At 39.2% G+C, this 26,308-nt stretch overlaps 1 protein-coding gene across 1 annotated transcript in view; it reads right to left on the bottom strand.

Moving 5' to 3' along the window:
• Positions 1–26,308, bottom strand: part of GLP1R (glucagon like peptide 1 receptor) — a 90,024-nt gene that overhangs the window by 8,264 nt on the left and 55,452 nt on the right. Inside the window, exons 4-11 of the mRNA XM_082755567.1 lie at positions 25,498–25,607; positions 22,618–22,724; positions 18,900–19,053; positions 17,172–17,331; positions 8,086–8,146; positions 4,124–4,193; positions 3,336–3,424; positions 346–484 (exon numbers count right to left, since the gene is read on the bottom strand). Coding sequence (XP_082611693.1) covers positions 346–484; positions 3,336–3,424; positions 4,124–4,193; positions 8,086–8,146; positions 17,172–17,331; positions 18,900–19,053; positions 22,618–22,724; positions 25,498–25,607 — 890 coding nt within the window. The remainder of the gene's footprint in view (positions 1–345; positions 485–3,335; positions 3,425–4,123; positions 4,194–8,085; positions 8,147–17,171; positions 17,332–18,899; positions 19,054–22,617; positions 22,725–25,497; positions 25,608–26,308) is intronic.

Here is a 26,308-nt window from a genome sequence, read left to right as displayed (position 1 = left end):
ACAAAATTTGCTTTCAGCAATGCCATTATACAATTACAGGAAATCACAGATAATTTTGTTATTGCCTTGAGGTGTCCCATAGGAAGCAGAGATTAATACAAGGATAGCAATACCAGTTTATTGTGAGAAATGTAAGACTTATTGAAAATAAGTGACACTAACATCTAAACTAGCTATTAAAAATTACTTCTCATGCTTTCACTTCCACTGTCATAAACCTGTAAGATCCAGTGCTAAATTGAGAAATATGAAGAACAGGGAGCGTGCAATGATTGAGAGAGCAAGCAGCTCCCCAAGCAGCAGTTACAAAATATCTTATCCACAGGTGCAGAGTGTGAGTGCTACCTGGAAAGAAGCAAAGGAGAGTTCAGTAAAAAGCTTCACAAAGCGCAGCATCCCTCTGGCATGCTCATCAGTAATAAAGGCAAAGATGACCTCGTGGGTCCCCAGAAGTGGGATCAGCGTCAGCGTAGACTTGGCCAGCCTAAGATCACAAAGAAAGAAAAAAACAATGCCACTGAATAGATCATTGTTGATCCCAGTGATCACCACTGTTTCTGACACACTGTGAACTTTGGTCACTGCACCACTTTATGTTGCAGTGTCCTCTTCCAGAAGCTGCAGAAAAATAATAATAATACAAAAAAAAAATCCTCAAAACAGAACCATAGTAGGTTTCAGTATGTTTTAATTGCCATTCCACTGCAGACCACTCTCTGCTCTCACCAATGCTATCTGTTCAGCTCCTGGCTGTATTTCACCTAGAAAGCCTGCCAAACTCAGGAGCAGGTCACATGCTTCCTTGTACCCCAAGATGCCTTCCCATGTACCCTCTTCCCCGTCTATAAGTGGGAAATATGATCAAAACCTACTTTGTTGATAGAAACAGTGAAAGAAACAGTCTATCAGTGTCTGGAATCTTTTAAAAATACCTTGGCAAAGGGAGGAGTATTCCTTCCCACCTCCGTGGTGTGTTAAATCTTCAAAACACTGTAACTAACTGTCACTGCACAACGCTTCGTAAAAGCAGTTAAACTGTCTTAGAGTGACTGATGACTCCCTGATTTAAATGGCAAGTTCAAAGACACAGCTAGCAAACGAAAAAAAACACTAATCTGAAGTAAAATATTTTTCATCAGTGGGAGAGCAATGCTCAGGGTTACAACTACAGAAAAAATATTGACAAGAATGGTCTTTAACTCTCTTTTGATAGGTATACACACTAAATCACCCAACAGGATAATGAAAAGGGCCTGAACCCCACGTGGGAGGTTATAGGACTATCATGGGCCACAGAACCAGACGACACTGCCAGTGTCTCCCGACAACCTGCCATGAGACACTGGTAGATGCAGAATCACTTGACCAGCAGGGTTGTCAGCAAATCTTGTGTGCCCTAGATTGTTTACTCTGAATCACATAAACGCTCAGGTTGGAAAAGATCTCTGGAAGCCCCTAGTCCAGTTCTAGTTCACAGCAGGTTACTCAAGGCTGCGTCCAGCCAAGCTTTCTTGCTAAATTCTCTCTGCTTTATTAGCAGATTCTTGAACATGTAGTATGAATAACAGAATTAACATGCACCTCTAAGAAATGGTTCAAGTGTATCAAACCTACGTGCTGCTTACAGAAGTCCTGAGGGCAAGGGCAAGATAATTTTACAGTCAGACTTTTAAATGGCCCCATGCCAACGGAACTGCTTCTGCCCCCCACACACACTCTACCCTGCAAATTTTACTCTGTCAAATGAAAGTCATATATATTCAACATGAACAAAAGCAAACCACGCAGCACATTAGAAGGAGTACTTTTCTCTGCTTTTAGCTCCAAACACACAAAAGGATTTCCAAAATTTCACATGAGGTAATGAAGGCAGGTAACATACAAGTCAACTCTACAGTCAGATGAGAAGACACAAAAATACATGGTGTGTCTAGCTTAGCAGGCTGTAATGTAGAAATATCCAACTTCAAGCCAGCAAAATCAGCTAACTCTAGTAGAACTGTAGTAGAACAGCTACCACAGTTTGTAGCTCCACATTCGTTAATTCACCCTGCTGCAGACTTGTTCTTTCTACTGTATTTTTCAGACTGCAATACAGAAATATTCTCCAAGATGTAGACATGAAGGATGTGACTAAGAATCTTATCAAGATAATAAAATAACAGGAGTAACACAGACACAGACAGGGCAAAGCCTGCAAAATAAGAAGTGAATGCTTCAGTGATAACTTTTGACATCTTGAAACATCTCTCTTGAAACATCATATACATTCTTAGTAAATCCAAGATCAAAAGTTTGTCCTAGTAACAACTGGCAAGGAGAATAAGGAGCAGTACTCAAAATGACCCACACCTTGATATTCATTGAAGTTAAAGGTTTTATTTTTTCTCTCATATATTTTTTTTTTCAAATTATGTAAGTACCTGCATATGCTTAAAGTATTTAGAAAATATCTACTTACTTAATATTCTTCCAGTTTAATGTCATGAGCAAAGAGATCAAGCCTTCTGTTTCTCTATAATCACAGAATCACAGAATTTCTAGGTTGGAAGAGACCTCAAGATCATCGAGTCCAACCTCTGACCTAACACTAACAGTCCTCCACTAAACCATATCCCTAAGCTCTACATCTAAACATCTTTTAAAGACCTCCAGGGATGGTGACTCCACCACTTCCCTGGGCAGCCTGTTCCAATGTCTAACAACCCTTTCGCTAAAGAAGTTCTTCCTAACATCCAACCTAAAACTCCCCTGGCGCAACTTGAGCCCATTCCCCCTCATCCTGTCACCAGGCATGTGGGAGAACAGACCAACCCCCCACCTCGCTACAGCCTCCTTTAAGGTACCTGTAGAGAGCAATAAGGTCACCCCTGAGCCTCCTTTTCTCCAGGCTGAACAAGCCCAGCTCCCTCAGCCGCTCCTCGTAGGACTTGTTCTCCAGACCCCTCACCAGCTTCATCACCCTTCTCTGGACTCTTGAGCACCTCGATGTCCTTCTTGTAGCGAGGGGCCCAAAACTGAACACAGTACTCAAGGTGCAGCCTCACCAGAGCCGAGTACAGGGGGACGATCACTACCCTAGCCCTGCTGGCCACACTGCTTCTTATACAAGCCAGGATGCCGAAAATGAGAATGAAGGTACAACACCTGCGCTGGCTTCACCAGGAGGCTTCTCTGGAGACTGACTGTCCAAGAGTCATACCAATGTACACCATAATCTATGCCCAGGGTCTGTGATCTTTAACTGCTACTGTCAGTCCACTCCTTTTCATATACCTCTTTGTCTACTTCCATTTTGAGAGGTAAAAAAAGCGTCAGACCAACAAATGACATACCTGCATTTTATGTCAGTTTTGCACATCAAATTAGCCTGTAGTTTGGAGATGATGATGCATATAACTCTGATAAAGATCAGGAAATTTACCTGGAGAGATGAAAGAAGGATTTATGTCATCATCAAAAAATACATATGCATAAGTATTCAAAAAGTTGGTTTGTGTATACATTTGTAGATCCCTGTGCATCCTGCTATTCTGCAGCTGCAGCATTTGCCAATGATTTCAGTTCTTTGCTAAGCTATCATGCTTTAAAATATACCTCAGTGAACGCACAAGTCACCTTTGAAAATGCAGGAAGTTCACTAAACAAAGTAGAGGAGCATACCTACATCTCCTGGGAATGAGGCACAGTCAAGGTGTGGGGGCTGACCCGTCTGCCTTAGCTGGAGGTCTGACATCATCACAGTATTGCAGCTGCAGAACACAGCATTTCTCCGCAATGCCACAAAATTTACTTCTTTTCTGGAGACCAGTATTTGGAATATTACCATCTGGCTCTCTGTGCTACCTGCTGCAGGTTTTCCCATGCAGCACCTAACCGGATTACTGTGGCATGCTGTTTTGTTATCATGCACTGCCACTACAACATGACAGCATGGCCAAAACAAGCAGTATGCCAGTCAGGAATTCCAGTGACAGAAAACAATTCAGTTTCATAAAATTTCATTTCTGAATCAAAATTTCAGTACCCCCAAATGTTATTAGCCCTTGGACATGCACAATAGCCATGTGCACTTCCGCTCTTTCTAGTACATCATGCAGTACTGCATGTACTCTATACTCACCCCAATGGCGATTAGAATGGGCAGTCTGATGATCAACCAGTAATTCATGTTATAGTTTCTGCTCCAGCAGCTAGGCAGATGGCAAAAAGAGGAAGACAAGAAAAAAAGTTTCAGTACATTACTAAATTCTCCCATTTCTCATTCTGTCACAGCAATGCAGATGGAAAACAATACTGATGACTAGATACCAGGAAAGCACATCATGCTGACATAGAAACAGATGCAGTGGCTTGATTCTTAGAAATGCTGAATGCTTTGTGCAATTGCAGCTATCATAATACAACTGGATACTACTTGTCTGCCTTTCTTGCCCACTAATGGCTAGCTCTCCTCCACAGTTTGCTATGAATTATCATTGGTTAATTGTAAAGACTTACTCCATTAAAACCAAGGTCCAAATATGTCACTTTGCTGGAGGGTTAGGATGAATCTATTCGAGTTAGATCTTTCCTGAGTAGTTCCTATCTTACTCTTTTTGTACTATTTTTTATTACTCTGCAGTCTCCAATGTTAGGTCATATTACTTAGCTGCTCATTAGTTCTTTTTCACATTACCTACCATCACTTTTTTCCTATCAATATTTAGATCAATCATCTATTTTATTTGCTATTATTTTCAAAAATGACCTACTAATTTCAACCAGGAGAAAGCAATTAAGGCAATTAAGCAATTAAGGTTCCACCACTGTATACGTACAAGTTTCAGGCTCAAAGGAAGTGTTAAGTTGTAAGAAAGCAAAATCATAGACTGGAGCAATAGTTCCTAACTTTTGTTGGCCAACTGAGCCCTCTGCCAAGAAGGTAACATGCTGCAGGCAATATAATACTTTATTCTCCCCATAAGCCTCATTTTAGCTTTTTAAATTCTTGTGTCCTTGAGCTATACTGGAGAGCAATCACAAGGAATGTGATGTTTGAAAGCCACAGATTGAGATCACTGGTTTGAAGTGAACTTGACAAATACATCTAGTTCTTTTGGGTCCCCCAACACAACAGCTGTGTACACAACAACTCCATTGTTTGGGCAGTCTTCACATACCACTTCACTTGCTGCCAAAACATATGTATACTCAATTTTCCTTAAGTTTTCTTAATAGGCCTGTGAAACTTCAGCACGGGTGATGTTGGTGGAGAGTAAACCCACCCAACCTTGTTGTGGAATAGTCAACTTGAGAGAAACTAGCAAACTGTAGAAAACATATTGGGGGTCCATGCTACAATAACACTTACACACACTCTATGCATACTACAGAGGAGAGTGAAGCAGCTTAGCTGCAGCAATTCCATATTCCCTTGGTTGTACTGGAAGCCCAAGAAGGGCTAGGGATTTCCATTTTGTTTTCAATTTCATTTTGATGCATACCACCAGCTCCAATCCCTGACTACATTCAACTGTATTTTAGGTACTGCAGAAAAAAGGTACTGTGTGCAGACAGTGTACCTGAGCTGGAATCTGAATAACAGAAGAACTTCTTAATTGCTATGTGTGACTAGAAACTGGCTTCGTGTTGCCTTTAAAAATAATTTTACTTGAACCCCTCAAGACAGGCTGGGTAATAGACATGGCTAGGAGTGGAGTTCTAATTTTCTGACTAGCTGCAGTGAAAGCAGAGGCAATTTTAAAACTTCCTGATAATGACAGAGGTTGAGAAATGGTTCTTTACATTAACCCTGCTGCATTTCTGTGTGTATTAATTTGCTTCCTGTGGCACAGAGGAGATTTAGTTACTTTTAAATTTATACAAATATGTGCAATAAAAAGACCACTAGAGTCCAATTAAAGTGTCACAGCTATTAAAGAGTACAGAAAATGAAACTGATAGATATGTACATGATTTCTTGTAAATTTGTGCTTTCTGGGATTGTCACAGTGGTAAGTACACCAACAGCTGTTGTGTTTGGAATCTATCCTTGCAGTTTGTTAGAAGGTGCTCGACAACTAAATAGCATCAGAACCGTGAATGGGGAATTGGTCCAGTGAAACAGATGCTACTGGGAAGTTTCTGCCTTTATTTACCGACCTGGTAGTCTTTTTCTAAAAATGAAAACACTGATTTTTTTCCTTAAAGAAGCGTAGCTGAATAGCTCCATTAAAATACATAAATAAATAAATAAATCTGTAGGCTGGCTGTCTTCCTCCCATAATTAATTGCAGGCAGAAATAAAGATGTGTAAGTATCAGGTCTTTAGGCACAGTCTAATGATTAAGCAAGCACAGCTTGCTTTTAATTTGATTTGTAATCTAGACAAAGTGTTTTTCAATAGCACACTTTTTATAACAGCAACTGATTTATAAAGGAGTTCACACAAGCACATTTAAAGAAAGAAGGAGCCAGTCTGCAAATAGGTCTTGATATTTGATATATCTTTGATATTGAGCAATAGCTCAATAGGTCTCTTCAGCCCTTCATCGAAACGGCTACATCTGTAGGACTGCCTCAAACTCCCAGCCCTGACCACATCTACTTCCAGTTATTCCTCATAACCAGGGAAGTAGTTGAGTCACAAATGAAATTTACAGCCTGCTGCACATCCGTGGTGACAGTGCTGTGGCAAACAGCATGAAAGATATCCCTAGCTGCTCCAACAAATGTCTGCCCAAGGCGCAGAAATCTTGCCTTTCAGAGAGGCTACTGCATGTGTTTATTTATTGTCGTATTTTACAAATATTTATACAAGATTTAGAAAATTCAATAAGGTGCGAAATTGTCCCTTTTAAGGTCCGCTAAAGGCAGTGAATGACAGTTTTCCATAATAGAAAACATAAATCAGGTTTGAGCATCGCATAACGTAGGAGGCTCAGCATGAGTACTTTGAATACATTTTCTACATCAATGGCAAGATATGTCCATGGACTACTGCCTGTTCAGATGCTATATGCTCTCTACACCTATTTTGATAATTTCAACAAAACTAGCAATACATCACCGTGACCACGATCTTCTTACAGAATAATACCAAGTCAACCTTGAAAAGGAAAGTCAGAAAATCCCAGCATTACTTCAGCCAGAAGAGGCAACTTGACTGAATTATTTCAGTATTACAAAAGACACTGAAAAAAAGACGGTTCTTAATACTCATGAGCACCAGAAAACCCTCTGAGGATGATTGACTATGCTGAATTTTCACACTGCAGCATCTCTCCAGCAAGGATTGTGTTTGAAGAAAAAACCCACAATCTCTACAAAAACGCTGGCTGGGCTGTTTGGAAATTAAGTAAGATACCTGATAAATAGTTCGTTTAGAATAAAAAGAAAACGGCATAAAGTTTAAAAAGGAAGTCATTTTCCTCACTCTAGTTTTTATTTTTTATTTTTTTAAAGAAAAACAAATACTAAACTACAATGCTATTTGGTACATAAAGTGTATCAAAGGCAATTTTTTTTTTTTTTTTTTTCAGAACAGCCACAATAGTAAAAGTGGACAAAATGTATTTTGTGTTTTGCAGCAGTTTTGTTTGTGCTATACTTGACTTCAGAAAGACTGTGTTTTTATTTTATGAAGACCTAAATAATGGAAGCTTAAACAAGAACAGGCAATCACATCTCTGCTGCAAGGCATAAGCTAACCGCTACGAATCACAGGCAGAATCCTGTGGGAAGTTTTTGCCTTCCTCTGAAGCGTAACTGTAAAGGCTACTGCCAAAGGCACAATGTCAGGCGAGGTCTTGGTTGGGTATGATGACTTCTACTGCTGATATTGTAACTACAGAAAAACAAAATGTACCTTTCCTTGACCTGCAAAAGAATAGATTCATTCAGACATGCAGAAAATTTTTATCAGAAAGAAACATAAGCTCTTTCTTCAAATGTCATGCAAGACCTTCAGACAAAACAGAAGCAATTTTTTGAGGTTTCAGCACACTGCCAAAGCAAACCACACTGAACAGAAAGCAAACAATGACCTGCCAGTGCACACACGCAGCACAAATGAGAGAGCTAGAAAATCAGAACTAAACCAACCCCTCATCTTCATAAAGGTACTTGACAGTTCCCCAGAGGATAACAAACAGCATTGGCACACCTGGGAAGAGAGGAGACAAGGTTGGCACTGAAATTAGTGGACAGGGGAAATAGAAAAGGACAAAAACCCCCACATAATGATGAGCAACATAATTGTCCGGTAGCAAGGTTGCAGCTTCTGTCCAGTGTAGGTGGCTTTGAATGGTGGGAAGAGGAATCTAACCTGCAAGTAATTAATACACGTAGTGTGTTTTGCCTGGGCCTCCACTTAGTGAGCACAAGCAATAAACAACAGACCGTTGGCCTTATACTTGGAATATAACAGCTTTTCTGTAGAGATTTTCATGGAGGAACCAAAAGAACTAAATTTATGGAGTCTCCATCAGCCTCTGTATTCAAGCTAGAGAGGAGGAATGCAGAGTTCTCAGAACCAAACCTTTTGCATCCATATTTCTCTTTGCAGGTCTGCTATATGTTGCAATAAGGTAGCACCAAGCACAGGCTGTCTATTGGGATCAGGGTTTGAGTACACTCAATTCCACATACCCTAATGATAAATGAAAGAATGGGCATACCACACATAGCAAGTGTGCTCAGGCCTCCCTCAGAGAGAAGTCCAGAGTTTAGGCTGTAGTGCTGGCAAGGACTTGAGGGGTTGCCACAAAGCAAATGCATCTGGTCTTGAGAAGGGGCTTGATCCTATGCTTACCTGACAGAGTATGTGTTACAGATGCTCATGGTTTATCTGGGGTGTAAGGGGAAGAGAGAAAAGCCAAATAAGCTGGCAGTGATTATTTGCTTTATGTCAAGGACTCTCAAATTTATTCCACGTATTAAATTCCTAGGTCCTGAAAAGTAATTTTAAGGTGCATCTACCAACCAATATTCAGTACAGGGAAAGCCAAAAAAATAATGCAAGGAATGAGAGCAGGTTGAGACTCATGAAGAAGGATGAAGACTTTCTGCCTAAGGACGGGTTGACATGGTCTACAATTCCTCTGTGTACCTCATTGGACTGTATCAGATGCTGTACATATATTATATGGGAAGAGCAATATTTAATATACTTATTACATTCTTTAGAGCCAATTGGTAACAGATCATAAGAATATCAGTGTGCAACACTGAGCATTGCACAGAGTAGATACACAGTTCCTGACAAAAGTAGTTACAGGGAAATCAGTGATCTCTTGCAAACTGAAAATCTTCAAGCAGTATCTGTAGTGGGCATACATTATCAGTAAAAACCTACTCTTTTGTTGTACTGTATTACTTCTCTACTATTAGAACAGCTAAATACTATAGCTGTAAAAGACCTGTTATTCTACTCAATCCATTAAAAAAAAAAAAAAAAAAAAAAAGGAAAAAAAAGAATAAAGAGCAGCAATATAAAATCACAGAACAATACCAAAAATTAGAATAGCAAAGATAATAAATTGAGTAGAGATTATTGGGCAGGCAGTTGAATCACATTCCACAGACATACCTGATACTGAGCACGCACAATATTTTGGGAGCAAAATTACTGAGAACTCAGTGTTGCTTTGATACTGGTATAAGAGATTAAGAACAGACTCATTGCAAATCATTTCCAAACACAAATGAGCCTTTGATTCATAGAAACTAATTATAGTTTGAATTATTCCTTTCTTGACTTTGCTGAGAATTAAGACACTTTAATATGAAATTTGCAGGACAACGCACAACCACCAAGAGCACAAAGGCTGCGTGTCAGTGAAGGGAACAGATATTCTGAGTGATAATGACAAGTATTTGTGGATATCTCCATCTTCTTGATAAATCAGAAATCTTTCCAGATTTAATTGCATTACTTGACATTTGCATTAAGTGAGAATCTGTTATTATTATGTTTTAAAAGGGTCTACCTCAAGGCTGGTGTTACTGAACCACATCAGCATTCTACCATACAAATATACAAACTAATAGATAGTATGGTGACATGTACAACATCGTCTGCCCCTCCCACCTGTGACACAGACCTGTGGTGCCTTTCTGTTGCAACACTGCCAGTCACATTATAGACATTAGATTCCAGCAACATACTTTTCACATGAGACACCAAGACGTAACAGTGCAATGCATAGTTGTGAGCTTTGAACATCAGTGCAAATACTACATGGATAACACCATCTGACATCTACCTAATTCATAAAGTCCTATCCTAAGAAAATGGTGGCTCTGAAAAATATCTGGGGGACAATCTCAGCAGATGGGATTGCATCCAGTTTTCCAAAGCCCTAATCAAGATCTAAACAGGAGAATGCCACAACATCCTTCCCTAATCCACCTCGAATCTATAGATATTTAAACAGCAAAAGAGCAAGTTTGCAGCATCTCTGCAGTAATTATGGCTTGCAAGGATCACTGAGGTTCTCCATAGATTGCTTTATAATCTTGACACCTAATTAACCTCAGTTAACAGGCACAAATGTAAATGTCATTACAGTTACTTTACTCAGGGGAAATTTGGCTAGCTTGAGAAGGCAGAAGAAGCAAATTCTATACAGCTCCTTGAATAAAATATACAGACGAATTATTTATTAACAGAATCAACACTGTATTCCAGTCCTAGACTCCCAACATGCAGCTCTTTTGGCACATCTGAATTTCAGTCTTATAACTCTTTCTCCTGCAGCTATTCAAAGAAGATCAGGTATCTGACAAGAAAGTGCACTCACTTATAGGGTATGCTTATTTAAGACACAAGCTGAACTCTTTCTGACTTTGCTTGTCCTCACACAAAAAATCTTTTTTTCCAGATTAACTGGCTACAAAAAGGTTTCTGAATTCTGGAAATGTTAATGTCTACTTCTGTCTGTACTGAAGCAGTGCTGAAGATGCCAGAGACTGCAAAAATCTGCTCAAAATAAATTCTGCCATATTATTGTTTACAGCATAACTGACCAAAAGTCTTTGAACACCACATTGTGATTATGAAACCTATCAAGTGTATTATGAAATACGCATGCTGACAGTTCAGCTAATAAAGTTCAACTTCAAATGACAGGGATGGGGCTTCTAAATAATAGGCTGCAATAATTATATATATTATAGATGATGAGAAAGTAATGGATCTGCCAAGTCAACATCTTAACACCCTACTGCATAATTAAGCAGCAGGATCTATTTTCACCCTAGCTTACAACATTCTGCACCTGCCCAGGTGTCTGTACAACTGTAATTAAAAAAAAAAAAAAAAAAAAAAAGGAAAGGAAAAATGAAAAATAGACATTATCCAACCCAAAAAATCTCAGCAGTTTTATACAGAACAATATCAGGATGGGTTAGGTAAGAGAAGAAAGCTGTGAGAAATTCTGCTCAGGAATCCACCATTTGGTTCACATTTTCACAGTGTTCACTGTCCCTAATAAGCAGAGAGAAGAATCACTAGTGGGGCTGCAAATGGAAGCTACCATGTCCTGGTAACAACAGTCTCTTCTTTAGTGGGTCGGAGATATTTTGGTAATAGAACAGAAAAACTCAGGCAGTCATGAAGTCCATGAAGTAGCAGTTACTATGAAAGGTGACACCAGGTATGTTCCATGCCATCTTTCCTTCTTCCCCCACCTCGATATGCAAGCAAGTTTTCATTCTTGCAGACACATGCTATAGCTAGCTTTGCGTTGTATAACATTTTATGCAAAAACAATTTCAAGGGAGAGAAAAGTGTGAGGAGCAAGAGAGGCTTCCTTCATCTTCACTCGCTGATTAGAGATTCTTCTTGATGGAAATTTGTCTCTGTAGGACCAGAGCACTGCCCTCCTGCTGAGACCATTAAATAAGGACATATTCTGCACAGAGCATTTTATGACTGATGAATTTGTTTATAAGCTCAAATTTCAGATGTTTCATATTTCTTCTCCCAAGCAACAAGTGATAGGACAAGAGGAAATGGACCCAAGTTGCACCAGGGCAGATTTAGGTTGGATATTAGGAAAAATTTCTTCATTGAAAAGGTTGTGATGCGTTGGAATAGGCTGCCCAGATAAGAGGTTGAATCACCATCCCCAGAGGCATTCAGAAGATATGTAGATGTGGTGCTTAGGGACATGGTTTCGTGGTAGACTTGGCAGGGCTAGGTCAACAGTTGGACATGATGATCTTGGAGTTCTTTTCCATCCTAAGTGATTCTACGTTTCTGTTCTATGTAACCTGGTATCACTGGCTTCCACTTGGTGAGAAGTTCAGCTTCTGAGACAACCAGGCACACAAACCAGAAGGGCACTACTGCTGTCAGAACTCCAGACCCCTTTCTTTCTCTCAGAACCCATCCAGGACAGTCTGACTTTACCAGCTGGTTAATGTGTGAATGCAAGAAATACGAGATCAGTGAAGTGAAATTAGGGATAAATAAACATGACCAGATGTACAAAGAGTCTCAATATGGAAGATGTGAGAAGAAACAATGAAATATTTTTCTTCCTAAAAAAAGAAAAGTCATGAAAGAGTTTAATGCAGAAGACCAAGTGCAAAGAGAATTAAGAGAAACTCCTGACTGATTAATTTCCTACCAATCTCAGTCTGGACACAAAGCCCATTTTCACATCCTTGTCTGAAACATTTTTCACTCAAAATTGGTAAGAGAAGGCTAGTATAATGCATGCATCCTGTCTTCCTTGCAATCAGAATATAGATTGTGACACCCTAGCCAGGCTACCTGCTTTTAATAGCTTCATTCCTTCAGCATATTCTTCCTCAGAGCAAGTCTAGATTACCAAGAGTTGGAAGGAGGGGAGTTATTTATTTTTTATGGCAGTTTCCCTGCTGCAAGTGCAGCTGGGTGTAAAATTACCATAGAAGTTTGGAGGATGTTTAGCTTTTTATTAACGTTTTCTTCTTAGTCTTTAGTGCTGAAAATTGTCTCCTCCTGTCATTCTTCCAGCCTGGAAGTCGTGCATAGTCACTATGGGAGGTTGACATTGTTTTCCTATTCTTCCCTCCTCCCTGGCTCTAAGTGTAAAGAGCTCCTGTCTTCAGTAGCTGCTGAAAGATGCATACAGTGGCATTATGGCATTGCTGCTTTTTTCCAGAGACCACACAGCACTGACACAACTGCTTGAAGTCAATGTCTAGCTCAGTGACTCTTCGCTTGGGCTCAGACAAGAAGAACAATGAGTTGGTGTTCTGGACATCCTGATTAAGAGCAGTCTGAACATCCCAAGAAACAAACAAAACAGAAAAGAGTAATCATCTTGACCTCCTTAGTTTTGTTTTCTTTCCGCCTTTCTTCTACAATTTTGTTCTCTCTAGAAGGGGAGATCCGTGGGTTTCTCTTATGCTAGAGGAAGGAAGCACTGGGTACCAGCACTGCATAGCAACAGATTATTTTTCCCCGCAAGTGATAATGACTATCTGAATCAACATCCTGCTTAGCTACCATTGTGCTGACCTCCAGACCGAAGGAAACAACTCATCTACCTGCTCTGCCATTAGCTTATTAAGACACTTTACAGAATTCTGTTTGTTAATGCTGTTACTGTTTCTGTTTTCTTCCCCCTTCCCTCAGCTGTGAAAATGCCATAAGCCATTGTTTTTGCAGTAAGATGTGTGGGACTCAGGGTCAAAACAAATGTATGAAAGTCTTTTTTTCAAAGGATAAGAAGTCAAGCAAGTAATTTTCCACATTAAATGAATTAGGAAAAACATAACATGGCTACCTTAAAGCCAACTATTGCATGAAATCTTGACAAGGAAGTGGTCATTACAGGAATACAGTTACCTCACAAGCAATCAGGAATGTTTAAAGAATCTTACCAGTATATATGATATCAAAATAAATGACTCGCAATTTATAAAACATTATAGTTTGCTTTGGTCTATCAAGATTGTATAACTTCCCTAGCTTTTGCAAAGTACAGTCACATGAGGTAAACAGATATATTTTCCCCTCATAAAAAACTTCTAATAGCAAAGACAATTACTCATTTGAACTGGTAATAAATGGAGTTCCATCTAATAACATTAAGAACTGACCTGAAATGTTAAAAACATTATCATATAGCAAAAATAGATTTGGGAAATATTTATTAATTTTTGTAACACCTTTCACTGTCTGTTAACATTTCCTAGGAAAACACAGAGTAAGTATGGTATCTTTTACTTATTTCTATTTGAAAAGCAGTTTTACCCTTCCTGTGTTTTGAATTGAAATTAAATGTTCATGTTAGACAGGAAATGGGAAAAGTACATTTTTTTTAGTTACACAGCTACGTGGACTTTGTTCCACTGTCAATGACAAACCATAACACCGTCTAACATGATAATTGAAAAGCTTGAAGAGAAATACGTATTGGGACATTTCTGCATGCTTGAAAGCTGGTCCACGTATTACAGTTTTGCTTGGGGTTACCCAGAGAATTAGTTCTAGCTTCTTGTTTGTTCTGAGACCTGCTGTTCCTCAAAAGTAGTACAACAGGGCTAATATCATGGCCAAGAGTATGCACAAACATTCAGACAGACAGAAACCTCGGAGAGAATACACAGTTTATTCATACATACTTTTGAGAGAAGTACAAGTGCAACCATATTTTATCACACGGGGGATTACAGAAATTACTCAGACAGCAGAACACCATATTGTCTGTGAGTGCTCATGTCTGTAAGTTCAATTAGAAGAAATAACACGATATGAGTAACACCCACTACGTTTGTGAACAATACAGATATGAAATCTTAACACATAAATATTCATCAAAAGATGAGTAATGAACAAATTAAAAAAAAAAATCATCCTGAAGACACTTCATTAACAGGTCGGGGTATCAAATCAGCTCTGACACAATCAAATAGATATTTTTACAGTTGATGAACTACAAAGAGCAGGACGCTCTCAACTCAAACAGGAATCTACTGTCTCTTTGAAGCAAATCATTATGCTGAGGCTGTCATACTGCTCAAAAAATACCTAAGAATTCACAGCAGAAAGGGACCTGGTGAGGGACCTGGGCACCCAAAAACTGGAAACACCAGTGAAGAAGCAAGAAAACAGAAAAAAACATCTTCATCTGTTCCCAGAAGTTGTTAAAGACTGAACTGTTACCTGTTATAACTGATCTGGGAGCACTGAGAGCTTCACAGGACTGCAATAGCAGATATTTCTGCATTTGAAGACAGAGAATTAGTGGCAAGGTTTGCACATACAGCCATGGCTGGAGTAGCAAGAAACTACTCAGAAGAGGATTGAATGGCACTGGCAAAGCTATTCTAGGAAGTCTGGATGAAGACCATATAACCAGTGTCAATTTCTGACACTGCCACTTATTTCCACAAATTCATACAGAAATTCTGCTTACAGTAGCAAAACTTCCACTCTAAAGGAAGAACAAAATCAAAATGGTGTCTTCTGTTTCTTCCCTCTGCTTTTGAAAGAGACAAACTGTAATTAGAAATGATTCAGATCAAAACCATCCTATCCTTTGCTTATAAAACAACACAGTACCCTCAGGATTTGGCTGGATAAAATTTTGCACTGATTTTTTTTTCCCATTTCTTTTTTTTTATCTACTCTCATGACTTCAAAGTTTCAGGATACTCCCCCTTCTTTAAAAATAATAATAAGAAAAAAATATCAAGGGTAGAGTGATTAAAACATACCTAGTTCAATAAAGTGAGCCAATAAGAAAGCTGGAGAGGGACTCTTTATCAGAAAGTGTAGTAATAAGACAAGGGGGAATGGTTTTAAACTGAAAAAGGATACATTTAGATTAGATATAAAGAATAAATTCTTAACTATGAGGGTGGTGAGGCACTGGCACAGGTTGCCCAGAGAAGCTGTGGATGCCCCAACCCTGGAACTGTTCAAGGCCAGGCTGGATGGGGCTTTGGGCAACCTGGTCTGATGGGAGGTGTCCCTGCCAATGACAGGGGATGTGAAATTAGACAGTCTTTAAGGTCGCTTCCAACCCAAACCATTCTATGATTCTTTGGTTATATAAAATGCTTTTGCTGTATGCCCTATATTAAACAACAATGGAAGAAAAGGAATTTTTTTAACTAATACTCTCCAGCAGGAACTTGCTATTACTTGCAATTAGTTATTCCCATCAGTATGTCAGAAAGCCCTTACTCTTCATATATCTCTGTTCAGTATAATTGGTCGAACAATTCACAGTAAGCCATTTATATGTATTTTACCAGTGGATTACTTCACTAATAAATATTCACAGTTAGCAAACCCATATAAACAGGACAGTCAAAACAATTTAGATGCTTAAACTAGTATCTATGAAAGCACTTGCAGTATTTACCTGGATTTACTTTAAGCCAGAGTGAGGGGAGGCAGGAAAAGGGGAATAAAGTGAAAGCAATAAAAACTTTTGGAGATAATTTCAAAAATAAGATCAGTCTTGAACACTAATACAATTACATATAACCAGAGAGTGGAAGAACCAGAACTTTAGAATTTCTACAGAAGGCAGCTCTGGCTTAAGGAACGGACTTCACACTATCACAGTCCTTAATCTCAGACACACATGTCGCACGGTATATGCACCCTGACAACTCTTTCACTTGACATTTGTTATTTGCCCTGCTCTTCCCACAAAAGCAACCTGAATACACCCTGCTAGCAGCCTCTTGTTTGTCAACCCTATTGCATCCCTCTGCTCATGCTGCCAGCACATCTCTACCTTTGTTCCTGACAAGATATACAATATCACCGCAATTTTGCACCACAAGTAGCTAACATGTCATTGAATGTAATGAGAAACTGCCAGGAACTGAAGCAGGGCAGTTCAGAACAGCCTTTGCTCACCTGAAATCACCCACACACCTCATGTATTGGGAAGTTGATGTATTGCTGGAAAAGTATCATGAGCCTGTCACTGGCTTGGGCTGTTTCTGTGGTACAGCACAGCCCCAGCATTATGAACCTACAGACTCTACACTGCAAGCATCCAGGAGCTGTGCTGGCCCAGCCTAAGCAAGATCAAGGATCCGGAATAAAAAGGGAATGGAGTGTGGGACTTGAACTGGGCACTGCTACAATAGACACACAGTATTTTTTCCTGTCATACAATCTGCTGGTACACACAGCCAGTGGTGGACATAAGGAAAGATCAACTTACCCCAGCCAATGCAGAGATAAAGACGAAAAATTCTTTGCTCAGAAAACACTGAAAGTACCAGCAGCGTGTACAGGTACATGCCTTCCACCAGCAACCAGTAGTAGTTTGCAGCCACACAATACTGCATCATCACAAAGACCAAGCGGCAGATGAGGGATTCCTGTGATGGAAGAAAGCACAGCCCAAATGAATGCAACAGGGGCTACAAGAAAAAACAGACTAACCCAAAAGTTGTTTTTGGTCTCCTACTCTTACTTCCCCCTCAAAACAACACTTGCTAAATTCATCACATTTGAGTACTGAAAGGACAGAGGCCAGCACTGTGTGCTATACAGAGCAGATAGACAGCATTGCTCCTTAAAAAAAATAAAAAATCCGTATTTTCCTTCAATATGCATTGGATTATAATTTGAAAAGCAGCACAGAAAGATGAAAAGAATCACAAATGAAAGGTAGTGTCCATATCAACTGCAATCAGTGAACCTTTTCACTTCCCCAAATATTCTTTTCTGCAGCTGAGAATTTCTCTATTTAAGAGCAAATAGTGCATTCCATAATGTTAACTATCTTCCAAAGCAAAAAAAAAAAAAAAAAAAAAAAAAAGTAAAATTGATAGAAGCACAATACTGTCCAGCGCATCACATTTAAGTGCAAAATCTCTTGGCTGGTAAATTACAGAGAAGTGGGCAGCCAGGCTTTAGATAAGGATGAAACTTGATTACCTAATTAATATATCCATCAGATCTGATGAAACCACTATTGGATGAACCATGTGTGAAAGTACATAGGTTTTTTATTTTTTATTTTATTGAAAGGAGGAAATGACTGACAATTTATTGTGAACATTTCCAAACCCTGCATTTAGTTATTATTAGCATTACAGTGTTATTTTCTGCCAGCCAATACGTTGCAGATGCAAAGAAATCAACCGTCATTAGAGATTCACTCGTTGTATTGGCACTTAAGCCTTAGGCCAGAAAAGGATGGGTGGATGGGCACTAAGTATGTATTAGAATACATACATTTTATGACCTCAACCCTGTATTCCAGCAGCAACCACTGCACCCATGTTCTAGAATCACAAGAGTTATACATGTAATGGAAATCCCTTTCTTTAAAGATTCAATTACATTTTGTATTCCAGATCTGAAGAGGGAAAGGCATGCTTTCATCATATTCACAAAAGAGTTGCATATCCTCTCCATTTGATTAGAAGTATTTAATTAGTTTGTTGCTCCAAAGCTTTTCTAAAATTAAATTTGCATTTAAATCAGATGCATCCCTTTTTTCATCATTAAAAGATTATAAAGATCTCCAAGAATGACCAACTAATTTGGTCATTATACCAGAGGGACAGTCTTATCACAAAAGGTGTTGGTTTAGGAAAATGACTACCTTCTTGTCACTATTGAAGAACAGAACCTGCAGCTTGGGAAGAAGAAATGGTCATTTGTATATATGCCAAAAATCCACCTCTTTGTGTTTGTTCCATCTAGAAGGGGAAAACCTATCACAGGCAAACATGTCATGGCACCAACTACTCTCTAACTAGCCCCAGCTTGCACAGCCACATACATTATGATACAAGATTCAGAGAAACTCTATGGACTGAAGAAAACAGCATTTTGGACAAGCCTCAGTGTACAAATTGAAATTACCTGCTGTGATGCAGACACACCACCGTGATGACTCCAATATCCTCAGAACCACCACAGTGTCTGCCCCTACCTGGAAGGAGATAAGTCCTTCCCACTGGTGTTCTTGTGTGGCTGTGCTGTACATCCACTTCACCACTGAGTCTTTAATGAAGACGGATATAGCACGGAGGATAAAAGAGGTGAAGAGGTTCAGGTGAATGTAATTCCTTGTGCAATGCAGATGTCTGTAAAAAAAAGGAAGAATCAGTCATGATCCACAAGTGGTGTAAAAACTGCAATATCACGGGTAGGAGTGAGGAAGGGAACAATGGACCCTGTTGAAAATCATGAGGTACCTGAGGAAATCCTGTAACTTAAGAATGGCTGAGGGTATTTCAAACTGTCTTTGGGAAGAAATCACTATAAAGGAAAAGATATTCAAAACTTTAAGCCCTAAGGGTGAGTGAGGGAAGGGAAAAGATCACCACATTAGGAAAAACTATTTAAAAGGTTTCAAAAGTGTAAAATTAAAGTAATTTTCAGAAGAAATATCTGAAAGGACTAAAAAAAAAATAATAATATCAAACTTCACATAATGCTGTATCTAACCTCTTTGAATTGACCCTGATGTCACTGCACAGGTTTACCTTGGCAAAGCTCAGGAAATGTGCAGCAGAGCTTCTGGCTGTGTTCAAGCATCCCTTCCCACAATGAAAAAAATAATGAATTAATTAATTAATTAAAAATCCACCTGTAAATTACCAATGTGACAAGAGAAAAACCTGTATTCAAATTGCCTCCCAGGGGAATTGGAAGTATCTTCTGTGGAACTAAAAGGAACACAATTTTCACCTCTGCATTCAGAATTGAAAACAAAACAGAAAAAAAAAATCCTCTTGAATTTCATCAGCTAGCTGCAAAGACAACAAAATTGCTACTTGTTGAGAAGAGCACATCAAGGGATAGCAAAGGAAACTGCAGTCATGTAAATGGCACCCAGCTGCAGAGTGCTGTCAGTGTTTTACCAGCTTCACCCACAAACGTTTTTCTTCCAGCATTGTAAGGATACACACTTTGCTTCAAAGGAAGCTACACTGGATATAATTCTTTTTTTGATGCTAAAAAATTCAGATAGCAAATAAACCAACCAAAACAAAAAACAAAACAAAAAACAAAACAAAACAAAACAAAAAAACAACCCAACAAACAAAACAACAAGAAAAAACAAGAAAAATTGTTCTAGAAGAAGTTTAAGAAGTTTCAGTGAACTTCTGCTTTAGATGTTTGATTTTATTGCTCTATAAATTTGGGTAAGACAGTCCACGTCTATTTACTTGGTCTCAAAGCTATCAGTTTTAAACTAAGACAAAGGAGAACATATATATATATGTGTGTTTGTGTGTATAGTTTAAATATAATTTTTTGCATCACTTTAAGGTCACAGCCTATTTCAAAACTTACCTATGATAAATGTTTATTTTCCTTTAATTTAAAACTTATTTGCTGCTGCCCTTCAGAATTGCCATGCATTTAAATCCAATTGACAAATTTATGTAAATTAGCCAATTGAAGAAAATAGTTTGCAAGTAGTTACAGACTATTTCTGCTGCAGGCAATGCAAGTTATTCAAATTGTTTCAGTCATTAAGTTATGGGGCTAATTCAGCTTCACTGAAATTACAGATTTTTCTTTCATTTCTTTCAGAAGATACAAAATTGGACACTAGAGATATATTGCTTCCTCTCTTGAATCATTATTAAAAGCAAATATAAAGGTTATTTTGTAGTCTAAGAACTCATTAACTCCTTCTATTGCAGAAGTGGATAACATCAGTCTTTTGGTGCCACCGAATTAAATTTCTATCCTTATTTGGTGAGGTTGCACAACTACTGGGGCCACAAGCATTTACCCAAATAGGGGTAAATTCTTAAGTATTTTATGGGATCCAGGAAGAAGTTGTTTCCAGATTGATGATTTAGACAGGAAAACACAAAATGGTTTGATGGCATAGTTGTAATAAGACTCTGAGCCCCATTAACATCTCTGAAAACTCATTTTCAAAATCAGAAATGCACACTTGTGCACATTTCTTCCAGTCCTCACTTCACAGTTAAAGGAAAAAATGCTAATGGATCTCTCCACAAACAGTCAGAGCATCTAAATTTCTCTCTTTTACCAGTCATCTGCAACAGAGTTGCTCCTTGTTTCCTGCCAAAAACATGCACAAACCTTCCTTCAGTATGTATATGGTTGTGCTCTGTGACCTTTACATTTTGGCTGCTAAGATTATTCAAAAAGTGTCATTGATGGGTGAAACAAGGAGAAAGCTCTTATCCTGGGAGACATTTGGAGAATTCAAGACCATATGCTGTTCAGTCGGATGAGTCCCAAAGTTGCACAGCTACTACATGAACAAATCATAATTATCATCACACAGCACTCAGAGGGTGAGCATGTCTCTACATTCCTGCAGTCATTTTAAATCTTTGAGATAGCCTTACAATTCTCCACTGGAAGGAGGGATAATACAATGCTAAAAGGTGTTGTGCAGTAGTATAAAACTTGGGTTATTTTAGTTTTGGAAATTAGAAGCTGAAGGTACAACTGATCTTTTCAAATACATGAGGGGTACATACACTTCGGAGGGAGGAAAGGAGAGGGACTGCCTTGCTAACAGAGTGCTGCCTCCAGGGCAAATGATCATTAACTGGCAATGAGAAATATTTAGTCAGGGAAAAAAGTTTCTTAAGGACCAGGACACATAAGTTCCAGACCTGATTTCAAGAAAGAGTAACCAAAAGATGGGGAAATATACTTCTTCAGAGGCAGCCTCATCCAGCCTGTAAGAGGGATGATGGGACCTGGATGCACACAGCAGCAAGGAGCAGGACTGCATGACAAATAGTTTTTCCTTCCACACCAGATTAGTTTCACGTCTTTGTGTTTTCTAAATATCAGTCTCCTGTGCTCAGCATCCCCACACCATAGGAATTTTGGGCTGAAATAAATGAGATATCTATTGCATTTAGAGAAGGAAAAAGAGAGATTGTTCTGTTGGAGCCCAAAGGGTTTTTTGTTTGTTTGTTTTTTAACCAAACCTACACAATGTAGCATCAGTACGTATCCAACTTGGGAAGGCTGTGCAACCAGCAACCTCTTAATTTTGAGGTACCTCGTGCAATTCATTGGTGCATACCAGGACGAATCCAGCATGCCAAACTGACCAGGTGACAGCAACGTATTTCATAGAAAATTTTCAAATTTCGTAATTAGTTTCCCTTCCATACTGCAAAAGAAATAATTTCTGAAAGTTCTCCAAAAAGAGAAATTGTGTAAAAAATCCATTTCTGTACTGAAATACACCATACACATGGTTGTTGAGAAATGACTGAGACTGAGATTTATGTTCTGGGTAATTCCACATAAAGCAAGATGTTAACCTCTGTCCCGAATGACCTCTCACATTCCATACCAGTGCCCCACGTCCAAGGTGACAACATGAGGGAATGCTGGAATCTCTCTTTTCCCATCTCTTCCAATGGCAATTTAATTAGAATCAAAAATATGTATATTAAAAAAATCCAACTAAAAAAAGCATATCCACAGACATACTAGTAACACTACAAAAGCTTAGGAATTTTTCTTGCATTTTGAGAAGAAATGATGGTAGGAAAGCACACAGAGGCAACACAAGATAGAGAAATAAGGTGATAGAAGAACGGAAAACTCAAAAGTTTCTGTCAGTCTGATACTATCATATAGAAAAACATAACACCTTTCTCCACTCTGTTCAGAGCTTCGACAGTTACCTGAATCCAAGAAGAATGGCAGTTGCAATTACAAGGGCAGAGAAGGAAAGAGCATATCCAATGGTGTATATGATGGACAAATTCAGGAGCTGTTCTTCTGGTGCATCCTGAGAGCATATAAAGGAGAAAAGTAAAGGAGAAAAGTATATATAAAAAAAAAAAAAAAAAAAGTGAGGGGGATTTGAGGGGAGAGACAGAGCTCATGGGCTTCAGTTCTTTCCTCCCAGTTGCTTTCTAACTTTTCTTAATGACACCCAGAAGTCATTCTCCTACTTTCAAGTTTAAATGCATTCATCAAATAAGTCTTCCATTTTTCCTATGTTCTAAGGAAATAAAAATTTAATCTGAATTCCCCAGATGCTCCCAGGTGTTCAGTCAAACAGTTGGACTTTGCAGCCAGGCTAGAAAATAGATCATGTGATATTATTTGATAATAAAGTTGGAGAAGCATGACTTAACAGACAAGCAGGTGTTAAACAGATGGCAGGAAGAACAGACACAACTCAATTCTGCAGTAAAAATGGCAAAGCTTATGTTTTCAGACTTGCACACATTGAGCCAGTCACCTTACCGCTGTAATGGAGGTGTTCTTTCAGTTATATTTAGAAATAAAACAAGCCAGGTCCCATTTGCTGGCTCTGAGGCAAAGTGTGCCTTGCATTCATATAACTAAACTCTTCTCTGCCCCCAGATTATCCCTCTTCTTCCTCAACTATACCACCTCCTGGGAAGGGACTCATGAACTACACGTTACAGCACTGCCTGAGAGTAAATGAACTGATGCAAGCCAGAGCAGCGGGGATGCTTGCACCCTCCCGACAGTCCCAGTCTCAGGCTGCAGCTCTCTTTGGATTTCCTGTTGAAGATGCATCCACTTCAGCCCTAGCTTGAAAGCTCTGGACAAAATCTTTAGGGAGAGAACTGTCTGAAAAGCTATGGGCACATCTGAAATACAACACAGGCTTGTTGCTTTGACTCCAAGACACTAATGTTCTCTTATTCTAGCCCATTTCTAAGCACATATCTTTGTCTGAAGAGATTCAAGCATTTTACTTCCCTACTTCAAGCTACTGAATAAGCAGATGACTCCCAAGATTTGTGCCGTACAAAGGAATATATTCCTTGTACTTCAAGAATAAGTACAGCTATTCAGATGCATTTTGCACAGCTAGGAGAATTTAATGTGAACATACAAGCTGTTCTTCAGGGATTTGATAGGTTAATGTTTTAAAAGGAATGATATGAGAGCTGTCTTACGAAGAGAAAAGAAATATCTCTTCAGTGTCAAAGCTCAACAAAAAGAAGCTTAGGCAAACTACTGAGGCCTGACAATTTAAAACATCTCATACACAGATCAAAAACACATCTCATACCTAAAGAAAATCACGTTATTTTATAAGTATTCGCTCATAAACCCTTGGGACTGTTTTAGCTACTGTTATAATATGCAGTAAACTTATAAAAAAAAAAATCGTCTTTGTGCACAAGAGGTATAGTAAAGTAGGTTATTGGGGGCTCTATATACATTAGCTAGAAAAGCAAACACAGCTATTCATATTTGGGAACTGAAACCATGCATGCAGGTTTTCAAAATCCAGATCAGCTCATAGAAATTTGGAGGTAGGTTCCAAATGACCAAGCGTTATCATTAGGTATCTGTCTCCTTGGTATGACCCAAAAAAGCCCTGGAAGAAAGCATAATGGCAAACCAGGAAAAGTTAATTGATCAGGCTTATACTAGCTAGTATGATAATGTTCTCTGCTTGGGTACCTCAGAATGTGCTATGGACATGGAATAAGACTGTGAATTAAAGGGAAAAATTAAATCTTATGTATTTGGATAACTAGAAATTATCTCTTCCCATTTCCTCCTAGCTTGCAGCCATCTATTCCTCCTGAAGAATGAGACACTGAGTTCCACGTACTCCAGAGGACACACCCTCTTGGGACGTGGCACTTGGGAATTTCATATACTTGAACAGTTTTGGCTAGGTATGTAATAGTCCCCAGCATGCTGGGGTGGAGAGCGTACACCCAATTTATACAATGAAAAGGATCACCCTTGGAGGCTTATAGTTGTGATGATATCACGTCATGGGAACACATGCAGGGCACTAGCTGACGCCAATGGCTGACCAAAATCCCTTTGCTCTCATTTATTTGATGCCAGGTGTCTCAGCTCCCTGCAGAGTATAAAGCACTAGGGCAAGAAAATAAACTGACAAGGCTAATTCCACTAGGGCACGAAAATAAACTGACAAGCCTAATTTCATAGCCCACGTCAAATTAATTAAAAAAAAAAAAAAAAAAAAAAAGCCACAAAACACTCTCCCCCAACCCACCCACCCACACAAAAGCAGGAACTGTCTCCTATCCAAAGCTGAAAAACAATATCCTTCAGTTCGATTCATCTTAATAGCTGCTTACAGGACAGAGAAGACAAACAGTAATTTTATCCTTGCAACATTCCACCGACAGAAAGAAAGGCAATGGAACAATACTGGATGACTTCTCCAATTTGAGTTTACCCTGTTGTGGATAAGACCTCTGTCTTCCTCAGGAGCACTGTAGGGAGAGAGCCTGGCTTGGCTGAGCACAGCATTTGGCCAGGCTTCCCTGCACCATGGCAAGGACCATCCAGTTTGCATCTCCTGGTTGTTCCACCTACATTTGAACCTGGGCTCATCTACCTCATACATTGTCTTTGCTGAAGAGGAGATGCGTGGTCCCATATTACCAGGCCCATTGAAACGAGGCACCCAGAATAAGTCAAAAAAAGATTTCTTTGACTGGTTAAAAATGTGTGGGCATCAATGAATAATTTTGTCCTTTTCTGTTTGGTTCGAATCAACAGCAGCAGCCAGCGTCAGAAACTCTTACCTGGTCTGAGGCCTCACACTCCGATAGGTTCCTCCAGGGCAGGGTCGAGTTCTCCTTCAGTAGCCACGTCCCCTCAGAGGTGCAAAACCGGTATACCTGCCCATGCAGCACTGCCAGAAACAAAAGGGGCCATAGGGTTGGCTGGAGGGGAGCCTGAACACAGGGAAGCAAGCTGGTGCAACTTTCCTTCCTCCCAGGAACAAGAGCAGCCTGCAAGGATGTGGCTGCAAGGGCAATGAGTGGCACATGTGCCTGGACAAACACTAACCAACAATGATCTCAAGCAGTTGATGCTCTCTTTGTATGTGTTTCACAACAGGTGTACATTCCAGTTCTCTGAAATATCAGAGTTTAAGACTCACAAATTTTGGAAATTTTGAGCCTCAGCTACAAAATTCAAAGGGAAGAGAAAGCGTGGAAAGAGTAAAAGTGCTGATTCTTTTCTGAAATCATGCAGAATGATGAATAAAGAAACCTCAGAGAAAGTATACTAACACTAGCTCCCCAAAATGTAAATGCCTACGCAAACACCTGTGCTATAAAACAAAGCCATAAATCTCTGCCTAAACTACCCATGCAGTCTTTTTACTCCTTCTGTCTACATGTTTGGATAACAAAATCAGCAATAAATAAAATGCCTTTCAAAAGCTGTTAGCAGCTTGATCTTGTAAAAGCAGGAATGACAAAATGGCTCATAATAAAATTACACCAGACTGAGGCACCAAAATGGGAGTACAAGAGGTGAGGAGAACTCAACCATAGCATATAAAAGGAAACCCTCTCTCTGGTGCTAGAAGTATTGGGGAAGCCT

This window comes from Aythya marila (genome assembly GCF_965140915.1).
Source record: "Aythya marila genome assembly, chromosome: 3".
NCBI classification, from domain to species: Eukaryota; Metazoa; Chordata; class Aves; order Anseriformes; family Anatidae; genus Aythya; species Aythya marila.
This window is presented reverse-complemented; position numbering and strand designations above follow the sequence as displayed.